The 18459-nt window shown below is 42.0% G+C and overlaps 1 protein-coding gene across 1 annotated transcript in view; it reads left to right on the top strand.

The window, feature by feature from the left end:
- LOC111958118 (nuclear receptor subfamily 6 group A member 1-A-like) overlaps window positions 1-18459 on the top strand; it is a 106630-nt gene that overhangs the window by 1020 nt on the left and 87151 nt on the right. The window contains exon 2 of the mRNA XM_070437101.1: window positions 14793-14840. Coding sequence (XP_070293202.1) covers window positions 14793-14840 — 48 coding nt within the window. The remainder of the gene's footprint in view (window positions 1-14792; window positions 14841-18459) is intronic.

Genomic DNA, 18459 nt, shown 5'->3' with positions numbered 1-18459 from the left:
ATCGAATAAATCAACATAGTTGGAGGCTTTTAAAGAGTAGCTATACGCCTATATTGTTTGATCATTTTTGGTGAGATAATGTCATTAATAATTACACTAGGTGTGATCTCCTGCCATGGCTATATATTGAGGACTCAATTCACTATTCCTTATAAGGCTATACATCACACATTTGGTTATATTTCGTTTTTAAAATGATTTCTCTCATGCACGAAGGCAGGTTGACAAATATCGACACGTTGTTTCAAGGGAGGGACATTAGTGTCTCATCCAGGCGCCAGCGCCTCGTGCCCCAGTGTGGGTGTGAAGATTTATTGTCATTTCGAGGATTAAAATTCCTTAGGCCTTGACGAGGAATAGTAATCGAAAATGACTGATCGAAATTAAAGTATATATCACATTATGCTAGTGGACCACAAATGCGTTGATTAATTAATCTTATTTTCGCAAGAATGAGGCCAATATGCACTAATTCATGGTTTAGTATCAATAATGTTAAACCGTGTAGCACACTGTAGGCTACTTAAGATCTAATCAGTGGCATTTATATAGCCTAAGGTTTTGATTCTTTTCATGTATGACAATTCTTTTTTGTGTGTGCAAACATTATTTCAATGACAAATGTGGAGATTCACCAAATTGCCTAAAATAAGGGAATACTAGCTAATTTTGGGCGGGTTCGATGGAACTGACTGATTTACATTCGTGTACAAATGTTACATTTAAGGTATTTAACTTCACTGTAGTTACATTTATAATACGTTATTAGAAATTGTGCTTATTAACTGATCATAAACGTTATCACATAGTTTGAAATAAAATAAAGTAGCTAATTTAAATTAAATTTAGAAAATACAAGTATGCCATGTTGTTCATGTTTATTTGATTAGGCCTAAACCTCGTAATAAATACATAAGTAAATATTAGTATTTTTACAAATTCTTTACAAATGATTTCCATATCGTTTGCCAATGGTTAATTAACTTGTTCATTATGCAAATGTAAAACATACTTTTAAATAAGTATATCCTGAAAAAAGGGAAATATAAAAAGGTATCTATAAAGACATTAGTGGGCCTAACATATTTACCTAAAAATAATAGTTTGGTCCCCCGTTAAATAGTTATATTCAAGGTTCTGATTTCTTCATCAGAGAATTTTAAATGACCCTAAAAGAACCTGACATGTTAAGTTCTATTACTGTAAAGAAATGCATGTGTCTAGAGTAAGTATGTTATATTCCATGAAAATGTTCTTCTCAAATGAAAATAGAGAAAATGAAATACTTTTAAAAGACTATCATTTGCATCAATTTACCGTTACCATAATTACTATAAAATACTAAAATTGTATTTTATTTTCAAGATTATTATGAAGACCTCATTGTTGAATTCCTTCTCAGTTAGTTTATTGACAATTTCACACTAAAACAATATTACAATTCAGTATAGCACTATATCAGGACATTACTGTGCTGGCTATGCCAAACCTTTTAATAATACTGTATATTGGTGAAGAGCCCTGTTGCACTACAAACTATACTACAGTATCACCAGTCACCACTGACAGAATGTGAAAATATTCTAAACACATACTCATTTACTGCTTATCTAATAGCTTTGCTTATCTCTAAATTCATTCCAAGAGAAACTCAATTCCCATTGATCTGAGTGTCAGGACCTCTACATTTTCCTCTAATCAATGTAACAGGTCTGTTTTAATGTAATTGTCTTCACATTAAGTTAAATAGGAAAATATGTTTGTGTGAATCTGATGTGGTTTAGCCTCAGGGTGGTAAGAGGGCCTGGCAGATTTTTGCAGACACAGTGAAAGAGAGTGCTTTGTCAATCCTCCACTCTGGTAGGGGCTGGGGGTGGTGGGCAAGGGACCATGGGGCTTTCCTTTCCCTAGGGGGACAAACTGTGTTGTGGGTGGAGAAGGAGGAAGGGCAGGATACGACCCCTGTGGTGCTGCTGAATGATGATTGAAGATTACAGTAGGGGAGGTGGGGTAGAAGAGACGGGGGACAGGGGCACAGCAGGCAGATGTGATCCATCATGTCCTTTTTACCAGAGAGATTCTTAACTCCACTCCTGGCCATATCTTAGCTCCATCTCTTATCTCCCAATCTGCATCAACCCCACTATCAGCAGACACAAGACACTGTCACTCCCTCTACCTTTATGTTCATTTTATTCAAAAAAAATATTGTTGAGAGTCAATACTATGAAGGAAAGACTAGTGGTGACAAATGACTAATTACGTAATTAACCTGATTAATACTAATTAGAGTTGGCCTTTACAGAGATCAGGAAAATATATTTTTAGGGCAGAATCATAGTAGAGGAATGACAGAGTGTCATTTTGTTGGGTATAATGGAACAAAACAGGAGGATAGAAGTCATTAGAGAAACAGGTCTTTATGGAAATAATGTGCAGGCATAGTGAGAGGTATTTGCTCTGAGGGAGATCAGCAGGGTTGGGTGGGTTACTTTCTAAATGTAATCCTTTACAGTTACTAGTTACCTGTCCACAATTTTAATCAATAACGTAACTTTTGGATTACCCAATCTCAGTAACTTAATCTGATTACTATACTTTCAGTTGCTTTTAGATTACTTTCACTGCAGGTTAGCGTTTTTCATCATGAATCTTGTTTTGGAGTTAGCTCTCCAGGGTGGTCACTAGCTGGCACAACCACAAAGTCATAAAATCTGATTTTAAACCTAACCCTATCCTTAACCACATTGCTAACCCTAATGCCTAACCCTAACATTAAATTAAAAAAGTTATATTTGCATGTGAAAAATGAATGCCATATGCTGCATTTGCTATAGTCCTATTGTTAATTTTTTTGGGGTGACACTGATATCTCAATAAATTGCAGCTGTTTAAATCTATCAAACGTGTGCAAGTTTGAGCATGTGTCTGTTAGGCCTATGGACATTAGATTGAGCAATAAAAGCCCCACTGGTGGTCTTCTTAAATGAAACTTGTTTTTGACAGTACAATAGGCCTACACCGGGGGAGTTTTTATTCCATAGGATGGGATTCACACTATGCAGCTGTTGCAAGAGCGCATTTTCCCCTGGCTGTTCACCGGGTCATATTCATTATGCCGATTCTGTTGCAACACGTTTCTTAAATGGAAGCAAACGGGAGGGACCTAAGTTTTGCTCTGTTTGCTTCCTTTTGGTTAAACAGTAAACAGTTTCGATAACGAATACACCACAATATTTTTGCTGGTAACATAACAGATTACAGTTACCGTTTTTGTGTAATCTTTACATGTAGGCTAATCCGTGACTCCCCAACCCTGAAGATCAGCCACTTCTATGCTTTGTTATACTGTTAACGGATATCTTTTTTAATTCAAAGACAAAATGCACATCTATTATGGATTTGTGTGTAAATGTGTGAGCAAATTATTTACCTTCTGAAATGATCAAACAGGACCAACATAAATATTTTCAGCAAATCTAATATATTTGACAGATTTTTACAAATAAATAGAAATGTATATGTTATTTTGGTATTACAGAATACTAATCATGATACGAGCATCAAGTTTTGTTCCTCATTGTCTTGATAGAGAATGCCTTGGCAAAATTCACCAAACAATGACCGTGACTAAATGATGACCATTGCCCAACATGTACTGCCTCAGCAGAGCTCTGTTAGTAAGGACACAATGTATTGCTGCTCCTGTGTGCTCCTCCTGTCCCGGTGCACTGACAGTAAGTGCCGTTACCAGGCAACACATTCTTTCGGTCATCCCTGTAATGATACAGAGAGCAGAGGATAATTAGATCAACGACTGGTGACCCAGCAACCAGCAGGCCTCGGGAATCAACATTTCACACTGTAGAGTCAATTCAGAACGTACACAACTCACACATAACAATACCGAAATCACAGGACGCATCATAGTATTTAAAACATTCTTCTTCTTTTTTAATGTGAAGATGTAAATCGCAGGACACAATCAAGTCATCTTGCGCGATTTGTGTCTGTCTTGCAGTCAACACACTGGAAAGCTAATGCATTTGCACCTATGGACTGAGACTTATGGAGATGGGGCTCTTGAGGCGATAATGGCCAAGTCTCTTGAGGCGATAATGGCCAAGTCTCTGTTGACCCCCAAACAACCCAGGAAAGTATTTACAACCTCCACTTGATCCATGAGCTAGAGGAGAGCCACTGAGCCGACCTGGAGGAATAACACGGCTAGTTACTGACAGGCGGACAGAGATGTTTTGTTCATTTATCCAGCTAGCAGCCCAACAGAACACAGAGCAGAACCCTTAGGGTATGGACAAGGAATTAACAGCTGGTATTGAGATGCAGGGGGGCTGGCGTGGCGGGTCATAAAGAGGAGACAGTACAGTAAGGGCATCAAGGCAGTTGGTACAGTGACATCGCAGATGCGTGAGTCTAGGGCCAGGCTTTTGTCAGGGCTCTGTGATATTCAACACGTTGGCCAGCCAGGAGCAGTAAACGTCTACAATTTGAGTTTGAATTTGGGTGGAGGATGAGTTTACAGGGAGCTGTAAAACACTGAACTTGGTATGTAGAGTAGGGATGGCTTTCCTGTGGATCTCACAAATCAGAGCCAGGGTATTGCTACAGGAGACAGTTGTTACGGGCTATAAAATAGCGGCTTCCCCTGACTCTGACACATTTATTCAAATTAGCCCCTCAAACTTAGTGCAATCAACACTAGAGTAGTGACGGATGTAGTGTACCTGTGTTTGACATACATCTCTGTCGATAAAGATACGGCTGGTCTCTCACTCGTTCATTCTTTTGGAAAGGAAACAGATTTCATTAATGAGACATTCATTTGTTACCTGAGCCATCTGCACTGATTTAAGGCAGCACAGTAAATTACTGACCCTGACATTTCACAGTCAACAGCAAAGACACACAGTCACATTCCCAATGACTGTTTTAGCAGGAATCTGTTAACAATCTGGACTTTCTAAACTTTCGTCCTCAGCTCTCCTCATCATTTCACAATCCCCACACACTATTCTACAGTACATGGTTGGCCAGTGGAGAAGCCTGGAGGACTCAGAGAGGCTCAAAAGAAAGATCAAGAAGATAACATGTTCCTTATAGTCTCACATGAATTGGTGCCATACCTTTTCCTTATTTATTGGCACTCATTTAATAAGATAATTATTATCATATGCCCCTGAGCCATCAGTGTGTGTGTGTGTGTGTGTGTGTGGTGTGTGTGTGTGTGTGTGTGTGTGTGTGTGTGTGTGTGTGTGTGTGTGTGTGTGTGTGTGTGTGTGTGTGTGTGCTACGCTATCCAGCCCAGTGCGTGGTAATAAAACTCTGACCCCTGTTATGATGAAAGGGAAGTTGATCCTTTGAGCGTGTCGGTCGACCAGCTGTGAATGACCCCCGCCCAGCCCCTCTGTGGCTCTGACCAGGGCTTGACCTGAGAGCTGAGCTGAGGGGGCTGGTGGGATTAGTGCCGATAAAGACATACAGTCAGCATCTTTAACCAAATCACCTACTCTAACAAATTACATCAACATGGCTAGAGGACAGAAAAAAGCATATAGAAATGAGCGAAAGTGACATTTAAATTTTTTCACGCCACTTCTATACTGCAGGTTTTAGAATCTCAGATCTACTGAAGACTGCATTTAAGGTTAATAGGTTGTGTTACTCATACTTTAGGATACATTTTAGACTGAGAGCGGGACTTAGGCCACGTTTACACAGGCAGTCCAATTCAAATATTTTTTATCAGTAATTGGTCTTTTGATCGATCAGATCAGCTCTGAAAAAGATCTAATGTGATTGGTCAAAAGACAAATTAGTGGAAAAAAGATCAGAGGGAGTGAGCCGTCCATCCGAGATTAGGGAAGTATGCATTGTTAGGCTGGAGGGAGCAGAGGGGAGGACAGAGTAGACATTGTGCTGCGTGGTATTACATACTGGGGTCAGAGGTCAGGTGTAGAGGTCAGAGGGATGACCACAGCACAGCCTGTGGATCTAACACTGGAGTTCCTCCACAATCTGTCACATTTCATATCCATGATGGTGTGATGAATAGTCCTGGGCACGGTTTCCCGATAGCGATGGAATGTATCTTCTAACAATGTATCTTTCCTACAATGGCCGAAAATGTTCACTGGTTGAGACAGTTTAAAGAAGGATTTTTAAGCCTTAAGACAATTGAGACATGGATTGTGTAGGTGTGCCATTCAGAGTGTGAATGGGCAAGCCAAAATATTTAAGTGCCTCTGATAAAATGGTGCCGGAGAAGAAGGCAGACGTTTTAAGTGTTTTGTTTGTTTATTTGCGTTGTTTGTAACTTATTTTTTAAACTTATTTTGTACATAATGTTGCCGCTACCGTCTCTTATGACCGAAAATAACTTCTGGACATCAGGACTGTGTTTACTCACCACTGACAGGCAGAAACCTTTTTTTCCTTTAACGAGTCTGACGAGCCCGACGCAAACAATATACTGCTTTCTCAGGAACAGGCCCAGATCCCTGTGATTTGCGTGAAGAGGAGGCGGAGTAAAAGGGGCCGGCAGGGTAGGCTGCCTTCTGAGAATTCGTAGGCGATCGAATTAACCCCCACTTCCTTCCATTCTGCTAGCAAACGTGCAATTTTTGGAGAATAAAATAGATGACCTACGCGGAAGATTAAACCACCAACGAGACATTCAAAACTTTAACATCTTATGCTTCACGGAGTCGTGGCTGAACGATGACACTATAAACATACAGCTGGCTGGTTATACGCTGCACTGGCAGGATAGAACAGCGGCGTCTGGTAAGACAAGGGGCGGCGGACTATGTATTTTTGTAAACAACAGCTGGTGCACGATATCTAAGGAAGTCTCGAGCTATTGCTCGCCTGAGGTAGAGTATCTCATGATAAGCTGTAGACCTCACTATCTATCTTTTCGTAGCTGTTTACATACCACCACAGTCAGAGGCTGGCACTAAGACAGCATTGAATGAGCTGTATTCCGCCATAAGCAAACAAGAAAACGCTCACCCAGAGGCGACGCTCCTAGTAGCCGGGGACTTTAATGCAGGGAAACTTAAATCCAATTGATCACATTTCTATCAGCATGTTAAATGTGCAACCAGAGGGGAAAAAAACTGGACCACCTCTACTACACACACAGAGACACATACAAAGCTCTCCCTTGCCCTCCATTTGGCAAATCTGACCCTAATTCTATCCTCCTGACTCCTGCTTACAAGCAAAAATTAAAGCAGGAAGCACCAGTGACTAGATCAATAAAAAAGTGGTCAGATGAAGCAGATGCTAAGCTACAGGACTGTTTTGCTAGTACAGACTGGAATATGTTCCGGGATTCCTCCGATGGCATTGATGAATACATCACATCAGTCATTGGCTTCATCAATAAGTGCATCGATGACGTCGTCTCCACAGTGACCGTACGTACATACCCCAACCAGAAGCCATGGATTACAGGCAACATCCTCACTGAGCTAAAGGCTAGAGCTGCCACTTTCAAGGAGCGGGACTCTAACCCAGAAGCTTATAAGAAATCGCGCTATACCCTCCGACGAACCATCAAACAGGCAAAGTGTCAATACAGGACTAAGATCAAATCGTACCACACCGGCTCTGACGCTCATCGGATGTGGCAGGGCTTGCAAACTATTACAGACTACAAAGGGAAGCACAGACGAGCTAAACTACTTCTATGCTCGCTTCGAGGCAAATAACACTGAAACATGCATGAGAGCACTAGCTGTTCCGGAAGACTGTGTGATCACGCTCTCCGCAGCCGATGTGAGTAAGACCTTTAAACAGGTCAACATTCACAAGGCCGCAGGGCCAGACGGATTACCAGGACATGTACTGCGAGCATGCGCTGACCAACTGGCAAGTGTCTTCACTGACATTTTCAACCTCTCCCTGTCCGAGTCTGTAATACCAACATGTTTTAAGCAGACCACCATAGTGCCTGTGCCCAAGAACACTAAGGTAACCTGCCTAAATGACTACCGACCCGTAGCACTTACGTCTGTAGCCATGAAGTTCTTTGAAAGACTGGTCATGGCTCACATCAACACCATTATCCCAGAAACCCTAGACCCACCCCAATTTGCATACCACCCCAACAGATCCACAGATGATGCAATCTCTATTGCACTCCACACTGCCCTTTCCCACCTGGACAAAAGGAACACCTATGTGAGAATGCTATTCATTGACTACAGCTCAGCATTCAACATCATAGTGCCCTCAAAGCTCATCAATAAGCTAAAGACCCTGGGACTAAACACCTCCGTCTGCAACTGGATCCTGGACTTCCTGAAGCGCCACCCCAGGTGGTAAGGGTAGGTAACAACACATCCACCACGCTGATCCTCAACACAGGGGCCCCTCAGGGTGCGTGCTCAGTCCTCTCCTGTACTCCATGTTCACTCATGACTGCACGGCCAGGCACGACTCCAACACCATCATAAAGTTTGCCGATGACACAACAGTGGTAGGCCTGATCACTGACGATGATGAGACAGCCTATAGGGAGGAGGTCAGAGACCTGGCCTTGTGGTGCCAGGACAACAACCCCCCCCCCCCTCAATGTGATCAAGACAAAGGAGATGATTGTGGACTACAGGAAAAAGAGAACCAAGCACACCCCCATTCTCATCGACGGGGCTGCAGTGGAGCAGGTTGAGTGCTTCAATTTCCTGGGTGTCCACATCACCAACAAACTAACATGGTCCAAGCACACCAAGACAGTAGTGAAGAGGGAAAGACAAAACCTATTCCCCCTCAGGAGACTTGAAAGAACACTAAGGCTGGTCATGGCTCACATCAACACCATTATCCCATTATCCCAGAAACCCTAGACCCACTTCAATTTGCATACCGTCCCAACAGATCCACAGATGATACAATCTCTATTGTGATCTCTGCTGGGTTTTAAACGCTCAACGGTTTCCCGTGTGTATCAAAAATGGTCCACCACACAAAGGACATCCAGCCAACTTGACACAACTGTGGGAAGCATTGGAGTCAACATGGGCCAGCATCCCTGTGGAATGCTTTCTCCACCTTGTAGTCCGTGCCCCGACAAATTGAGGCTGTTCTGAGGGCAAAAGGGGGTGCAAATCAATATTAGGAAGGTGTTCCTAATGTTTTGTACACTCAGTGTAATTATTTCCCAATACTGACGATGGTTCAGCTCCTAGAGAGATATTACTTCCTGGCACATCATTGCGCACATGTTAGGCTACCCATCATTAAATATATTGAGACAAATATATTAGCCTACAAGTAGAAAAATATAACTAAATTGATTGAACATGAAATGTATTTCAATATTATTGAAATAGTCATATAGTCTACTGTTTATATTTAAATGCAGTCATCTCAGTTTTAATGTGAAGCATCTTTTTATACATCACTTGTTTGTATCAATTTGCAGACATTGGCAACTTTGTATTTGTAGTCACTTTGTTCTGAGGTTATCAGCGGTCACATAGAGATCTGGGGCGGCAGGTAGCCTAGTGGTTAGAGCTTTGGACTAGTAACTGAAAGGTTGTAAGATTAAATCCCCGAGCTGACAAGGTACAAATCTGTCATTCTGCCCCTGAACAAGGCAGTTAACCCACTGTTCCTAGGCTGTCATTGAAAATAAGAATTTTTCTTAACTGACTTGCCTAGTTAAATAAAGGTAAAATTATATATTTTTTATCAAATCAAGCCTGAACTGTCTGATGAAGTAGGGAGTCACAGTTTATTCTACATAGTTTTGCACAGAAAACATGGTAATTAACTACAATGATCATAGTCCATTGCCCTCCTACTTGTCCGGTCTGTGTATCTCTTTTACACCTGCTACGCTAGGTTAGTTTGGGGCAGACATGGAGTGGGAGACAGAACAATGTGCGATCGAGAGGGATAGAGGGCAGTTGATTCTCAAGGTATCTCTACTTGAAAATACATGACATAAGTGATTGATAGTTGGTATTCAGCAGTCATAAAAGCATCCCTTATTTACTTTGAAGAACTACTAAAATAGTGATTTTGGCAGAGAGCACAGGAGGCAGCAGCTCTATAGAAATGAGACGATGACTTGGAATGAAATAATAAAGTCATCAAATAAAACAAATGTAATATACACAGTGGCGATTTTACCATGTACATCTTGGTGGGGCAAACTCCCCCCAAATGTTTTAGATGCATGCCAGCAAAGCCACTACACAACACAACACTAAACAATACATGAATTGCACTAAAAAGGTCACAAACGGTGCCCACAAAGTGTTAGGGCCTACATAAAGCTGTCCCACCAGCAGAGTCCCAACAGCAATCCCAACACCTTAATACTGCTACACCGCAGCGGAGCCTTGTCTGGCAGCGAAACAGTTCATTCAGCCTCATTTACTGGCTTTTATAAAAAAACAAAGCTGATATGGCTGACTTGCTTAAACAAATGCGGTTTCTACTGACAATTGAGATGTACAAACTATGGCATAAGGGGATGACGAGCGGATAAGAAGCAATCCGTAATTTCAATTAAAACATTAATGAGCGAGCTAGGATGGACGCAGTCAATATAACTATTTGTTCAACACTTTTGATATGCGACAGAATTCAGAACATGGGCCGTTCTTACAGTATTCTCCCTGTACACCAAGTCAGAACCATAGGATAAATAAAGAGGGCGTGTATGCAGACAATGAAAGCTACATGTGGACAACCAAGTCAGAGCAGTAGGATAAATTATGAGGGGAAAATAAACCACATTTTGTGCATATGAGTAGTTATTTGGGGACCTGTTGGGTAGCACTCCTCTTAGATTTTTGGAGCACTATAGTCATGTAACAGCCCCAGTCAGGTAACATTGACACTCTTGGTAACAATGACCCACCTCAGCCAAATTACCCTCTGTGACCCACCCCAACTTAGGAAGCATTGACCCTCTTAACTGAATGTCAGGTAATACAAAGAGAGCCCACTAATATCAGGTAACAGTGTATCACACCCCCCTATACATCTACCCAATCTGCTTATTCAAGGCTTTCTACAGCAGGGAGCTGAGGGCAAACTGAAACTCTCCTTAAAGACGTGCTTCACTGTCTCTAGGAACAGGATGACTTGAACACTACCCACAGGCTATTGGTCTGTGACACCACACTGGCTTTTCATAGCAGGTGATTCATTTGCTCCTGTAATGTAGTGGAAACAATTGTATACCCGTGGCTGGTTTCTCCCAGGAATCTCCTGTCACTGTGGGCCGATATATCACAGATGTCACTCACCATTCAGCTATGAAGAATAAATATTTCCCTGTGTTCAGTAAATGTCTTGAGTTCCTAGCAAATTACCTTTTGTTAGGAACTCAAGACATTTACTGTACATGGGGAAATATTTACGCTGTCTCCACGCTGTCCCCATAGGATAACTATTTTTGGTTCCAGCTAGAAACCTTCTTGGTTCAAAGTAGAACCCTTTTGGGTTCCTTGTAAGAACCCTCAGCTCTGCACCCACACTCGCTCCCATTCCTCAAGGACATGACCACTAAGTGGACATGACAGACAGAGTGGGCGGATTCCATTATGCTGAGCGGCGGAAACCGTTCTACGGCCTGTGATGCAGAAGCGGTGGAAGAGGGCCCTTCTCAATTTGAACAGTATGTTGCATTGTGCGGTCATGTTGTCAACAACACAGCATAGTGCATCATCCAGAAACATACAACTTGTTTTCATTGGGAAGGCAGATAAGGCATTTTTATCAGAAGCAATCACTTTTGTGTGTGAAAACACAGAATCCTGCTCATTACTCCACGTGATTAATTACATCACTTTTGTTTTGAGCCGATTTCGCCGTGGGGTTTGAACAGGCACCTGACTCACGCCCAGGAGGCAACACGTTCCAAAGGGAATGAAATCAACTTTTACCCGGTGCAAAAACCCACCTACCCGGGCGCCCGGGCCAGATGAATGGAATCCCCTCAGTGACATGGAGCTCCGAGACACACAAATAACAAACAAACGAAACATTTCTATAAACAGCACTTCTTTCTCATAAGTGTAGCAAGTTTTCATGTGCACCTCAACATCGCATCCACTTGGAGGATTGCAAACAGGTAAATTACTGCATTTAATGATATTCAAATGCACAAATAACTTGACCAAATATTTCCTTGATACATGCTAGCCTTGCGCACAGTAAAAAGGCCCTACTCATGATACTGGGAAAATCGGATAAGAAGAACAATATATACATTTTGAAGAAATAATTGACTAAATATATGGGGAAAACATGAAGACTCAAAACAATTTGTAATGGGAATTAAATAATGCTTTCTTGACTGAGTCAACTTTGTCAAATCTATGACTACCTCCCTAATTTTTCTACTGACATGATCAGTCAATCACTCACTCGTTCACTTCATCCTTACCTCCTTCCCTCTCTCTTTGCATCCTCCCCTCTCTCCCCCAGTCCTTCCCTCTCTCTATCCCTCCCTCCCTCTGTGCCAGGCCTCCCAGTGTGACATGTGATAGATGTGATAGTGTGTGTGGGTGAGATAAGGCCAGGGCCAGGCTGACAGGTAGGTAGGGGCCACTCTACTCAGATGACAGGGTGGCGTGCCTCTTCACTGGCCAAGCAGAACACTGGCCATCTGGGGCAGACGATCTGGGACAGTGATGGACTGACTGATCTAGGGGCTGGGTGGATGTTAATGGGGAGAGGCAGGGTGCTGAAATGGAAAGGGGATGGACTGACATGGGGGCCATACTAATGGGAGGGGGACTTACTGTTACACTCTGTTGCATGTACATTACCATCTATAACCTATGCACCACCATTATCTCACACGCACTCTCACCATATGGTTCCTGTTGAAAAGGAATGCTGCCATTGCAAGGCATGTGGAAATTAGTGTATTTTTTTGTCATACAGTAACATATTTGGAGCCTTGGAGGTCTCTCAAATGAGTTTCAAATTTGATTTACAGTAGTTTTGAAGCTCACTGGTTGTGCTTCTCTTAATCCTTGTTCGGAATACCTGTGTAGGTGAAGATCCTAAATGTTTGTATGACATACTCCCAACTGTCATTTCTTTCAACGTTTTAGTATGGTGCCAAGAGGTTGTTCAATAGGTTGCACTGTATTTACATTAGTGGGGTCTGCGGGGGGAGAGCTGAAGCAGTGGGTCAGCTGGTGTTCCCCAGCCTGTAGCATGGCTAATGTGATTAGCTTTAGCATTGGCCCTACTGCAGTCATGTCACGGAGCTGGTTACCAGAGCTGAGCAGCTAATTAGCATGTGTACTGGTGGTAGTTAACCTGCCCTGGAGGGGATCCTAGAATCCCGAAGCTCACAGGAATACTAGAGCTAGAGGTGAAAGAGTTGTGGAAGAAGTAGCTCTCTCTCTCTATCGGAGGACATGTTTATTATTATTTAGAAATGACAACAGTAGGAATCGTAAATTGATTGGTTGGTTACGGTAATATGCACAGGTACACCATCTCGCCACTGTGTTTATTTTTTGTAGTTATTTATTTACGAGCTGAGGCCCTAAGTATAGATTTCTCTATGAAAAACCTTTACAGTATTTTGATTACTGGTGTGAGTTCTGTCAAGCATGCCTGACCTTCTTATCCCTGTGGAGGGAAGAGAAAGGACATGAGCCAGTATGCTATTTTGATTGTGTGCTGATTGTGTTCTGGAGGTTGCAGAGGTTTTAGAGGTGAAAGGTTAAAGATGCGGCCCCTCTTTGTCAACACACAATAGGCTGCAGTGGAGGAGGCTCTGGCACAGTGAGCTGACAGGACAGACAGCTGAGATTAAGTTGAGACATGAATAGGTAGGGGTCTTACTGAAATACAGTGTCAGGGTGGCACCTAAGTCCTCAGGGAAACTTAGTCTTAAAACTAAGAACATCTGTCCCTTTGAGGTGCAGGGATGTTTTCTTGTCTTCAGGGGGGACAAGTACTCAGAGCCACTACTGATCCTACATATCACAGTTTAATATTCTGCTTTTACAGCTATCAATGAATACTTCATTGATGTTTTAGCCAATCTTCTTATTTTGTAATGGCGTTAATTGTTGGCAATATGGAGTTGAGTGAATGCTTGCTTGTGCTAATTATTGGTTATACTGCATGTGCTTGTGAGTAGGCTGTAATTCATGGCTGTGTGTGTGTGTGTGTGTGTGTGTGTGTGTGTGTGTGTTGTGTGGTGTGTGTGTGTGTGTGTGTGTGTGTGTGTGTGTGTGTGTGTGTGTGTGTGTGTGTGTGTGTGTGTGTGTGTGTGTGTGTGTGTGTGTGTGTGGAGAGAGAGAGTGTGTGTAACGGTGTGTGTCTGAGTTGGGCATATGTACTGTGCTGTGAGTCTGATATGGGCATGTGTGTGTGTTGGTGCATTGTGTTTGCTTGAGGGACACCATATGCCAGTGTTCAGTGGAGGGTGCAGGGGGCGTCTGGCGTGTGTCGGGTCAAGGGTCAGCTGTTGATAGCAGGGCGGTGTGCTGACACGGCGGGGTGGGGGGTGGCCTATAATGGAGGGATATACCGCCAGGGAACTTTACACACACTACTGTTTTGCGTTTGAATGATTGCTTGTCATTGAGTGTGTAAGTGAGAAGTGGACTGGCGTCTAGACCGAGTGCACAGCACAGATGGTATGGCACTGATGGACCAATCACAGACAGGGTCTCAATTCGTAGTCAACATGATGAATTAGTGTCTACAGCAAAAGCTACTGTAAGGGATCTCTGATTGTCCTTCTGTCTTCACATTTGTCCTTTGTTTTTCAGGCTTCTACGGTGACCATCCCTTGGAAGCTGAACTAAATAATGGGATAGGTAAGTTGACTTGTTATGTATTTATACTTCATGATAGGACAAATACATAATGATAAAGTAAGTCATTCATGTGATTTCCTGTTGGCAAATCGCCGATTGATCTTCTTCCGTTCATTTTCAGTTGAAGATTTTAGTTTGTAGTATTGTGACCAATTTGTTCCAGATAGTCTAATTGTGACTGAGGATATTTCTTCCACACATAATTTAATGTCGGGCCTGTTACATTCAACCAACAGCAATACAGTGTGGATGGCAAAATATGTCACACCTACTGTATGCTTTGTGGATGGCAGTGAAAACTGGCTAGATACCCCCCTCTAGTGGCAAGTTGTAATAGTACATGTACAGGTCCTGGTGTAGTAGGGAGATGCCCAGACAGGATTCTATCACTCACCCAGATTTTTGTATGTATAAACATTCATCACTGACAATATTGTGTTAAGTGTAACCCATAGTTTAGGATATGTGGATTTAAAAAACAAAAACAACACTCCAGTAAGCCTATAAACCGGAATTGATTGGGAGCAATGCTATTCTGCTGCCTTACATCACTACATCTTTGACATCATTGATTTTGGCTCCTTTAATAAATAATGAGGCTGTTTGCTGACTGTATACAACACTCTGTCAATACACAGTGCCCTCGTAAAAACATGCTGAAAAATGAGAGCCACGTTGTGGTTCATATAGCCTCTGTTTTTTTTTTACTAGTGTAGATAACACTAGTCCCCCTGAAATGTAAAATATCGGCCCGTGCTCGGCTCTTCATCATTCCAATTTCAGGGGAAAATAATTGATACAGTTTTTGCTGTTCCTCTTGCGTTTCCGATTACTGGATCTGCATAATAGGCGTGTCTTCCATGTAGCATGTGACTCCTTCCATCTCCACCAGGGAGACACGTTCAGCTGAAAATAGAGCAGGGACTGGCCCTACAACATGATGCGCCTGTTGAGGATCACGAGAGTAAAGAGAAAACAATACCTTTAAAAAATCTATAAACGTGTCATTCTTGTGCAATTAATATCTATATGCTACATTAAGGTTTTTATTTTATTATTTTAGGCTATCTGGCATTAGTGGGTAAGCTTTAGGGCAGGGTTTAACAATTTCATTGTTGGACCTCAAACACTAAACACTTCAGCAAATCAGCTCCAAGTGATTTTTATTCAGTGGAATCTGTTCCCACGTATTCAGACACATAATAGAGAGACAGGCGATCGTATACAAACATAAGCAAGGTTTGACATTATTATGGTTTAGTCAAATACTATATATGTTTGGGCTTCTTGCGGTCAATTTAGTCTACAGATGATTTGTAGTTTTGTTCTGGCAACTAACTGTACTTACGCCAATTGTTTTTGGAAATGGCAGAAAAAGTTAACATCGATCCATGGAGGCAAAAATAACAATGCCGGAGTTTAATTCGATAAGAGAAAAGCGGTAAAATGGAGAGTTGAAAATAAAGAGAAGGTAGGGCCAGAAAAGTAATGTTTGTGAAAGATTTGGTGAAGTGGTAAAATAGGATGTGTGATGATTGTGAGGCGCTATACACATTTGAAAGTCACAAGATGGGGACTTTCAATAGAGCTCGTTAGCTTGTAGTCCTAAAACCCAGGAATGAGTTACCTCTGGTTCGTTCAGCTATTCCTACGGGGAAAGAATAGGGTTTTGGTAGAAAAAAAAACCTTCTCCTGAGCCTGTGTTTACCACAGACCTCATTAAGATGATCTCATAAAAGAAAACACATCTCCTAAACCTGTTTACCACAGACCTTATTAGGATGATAACACAACTAAATTAATATTCCCATAGGATTTGTCCAACAAACCATGGCAGAGTTAGTGCCTACAAAAAAACGGCATTAATATTGCTCTCTATAGGCCTATGGTACGTCAAGGGAACTGTAGCCTACTGTTCATATGGGTTAAATGTAAACTGTAATCTGGACACCGACTCTAGGTATAACCTCTCACATAGCCTTCATATTTACTCCTGCAGAATTAAGCATTTCTGGCATTAAAATGATACATCAAATATAGGCAACAGTTTTACTCTGGAACAGAAATCTGATTTATTTCAGCATCTTGAGAGAATAGGAATGCACAGGTAGATACCATCTGTAGAGGTGCTATATCAGCATCATATTTGATAGTATTTCAACCACATGAGATATGCATCCAAGACGAACTGAGATCTTATCAAACATGTTAGGTTGTTTTCAGAGCTTTTTATTTCCTTACAACCGGTCAAACTGATGTCCTTGCACAGTAAATCTTTCCAGTAATCTTTTGGTTATTGCATTTTCTCCCCATCCCTAAACGTCTTTGCTCCGTGACAGAAGCACAGATGACTTAGAATACTTAACCGATGACAACTACAGTGAGCTCCAAAAGTATTGCGACAGTGACACATTTATTGTTGTTTTGGAGCTGTACTCCAGCACTTTGGATTTGAAATTATTCAATGACTATGAGGTTAAAGTGCAGACTGTCCGCTTTAATTTGAGGGTATTTTCATCCAAACCATGTGGACGGTTTAGAAAATACAGCACTTTTTGTACATAGTAACCCCATTTTAGTAGTATTTGGACAAATTCACTTATGTGTATTAACGTAGTCAAAAGTGTAGTATTTGGTCCCATATGCCTAGCACACAAGCTTGTGACTGTTTGTTTTGGTTGTGTTTCATATTATTTTGTGCCCAATAGAAATTATTGGTAAATAATGTATTGTGTCATTTTGGAGTCACTTTCACTGTAAATAAGAATATAATATGTTTCTACATTAATGTGGATGCTACCATGATTGTTGATAATCCTGAAAGAATCCTGAATAATTATGAGTGAGAAAGTTACAGACGCACAAACATCATACCCCCTAAATCAGGCAACAACAAAAATCCTGCACCCCTGTCCAAAAATCTTTCTGCAATCTCTGACTGTAGACTACAGCGGATGATCTAGGTTAGGGTCGGGTTTTTTACTTTATCACACATAATTGGGCGGTTGTGGATGGGTGTTAGCAATTGCGGGCGGGTGCGGGTGAACAAACAGCTGCCCTATGCACCACTAGTCGCAGCCTCGGTTTCACAGATACTGCAAGATAATGGAGTGGAATGGAATATTTGCAGATAAGTCCCAAAATATGTCAATTGAACAAATACATGGTAATGAGCCACACACATACAGTCATTTAGATTGCTGTCACTTTTTCTCTCTATGAACAATCCACTCAGTTTTGTAAAGGCTCTAGTCAGTCATTTCTTAGTCACCCTATGACTGTGTCTGTGTTCTATGGGCTGCTGTGGTAGCAACCCCTCTTTCTCCTCTCACCGTGGGGCAACAGGCTGGTGGAAGGGGCAGTGCAGGGGTGGGGGGTTTGTCCAATGTTAAGGTCCAGGTTCAGGCGAAGTTCATTTGAGATGCTCCCTTCTCTTCGCCCTGGCTGCGGAGCCAGGTGGCAGAGGTCAGAGGTTAGACTCAGTTCAGAAACTCCTGACCCCACCGTGACTCCATGCTGGCCTGATTGTGTGCAGCTCTAAACTGGACTTTCTTAGCAGCCTCTGTGTCCTGGCCCCTATAAACCTGTGGGAGTCAGTAATAAGTGGAAGGAAGCTTGG

The sequence above is a fragment of the Salvelinus sp. IW2-2015 genome, linkage group LG33 (genome assembly GCF_002910315.2).
Source record: "Salvelinus sp. IW2-2015 linkage group LG33, ASM291031v2, whole genome shotgun sequence".
NCBI lineage: Eukaryota > Metazoa > Chordata > Actinopteri > Salmoniformes > Salmonidae > Salvelinus > Salvelinus sp. IW2-2015.
Note: the sequence above shows the minus strand (reverse complement) of the source record. Positions and strands in the feature narration are given on the sequence as shown.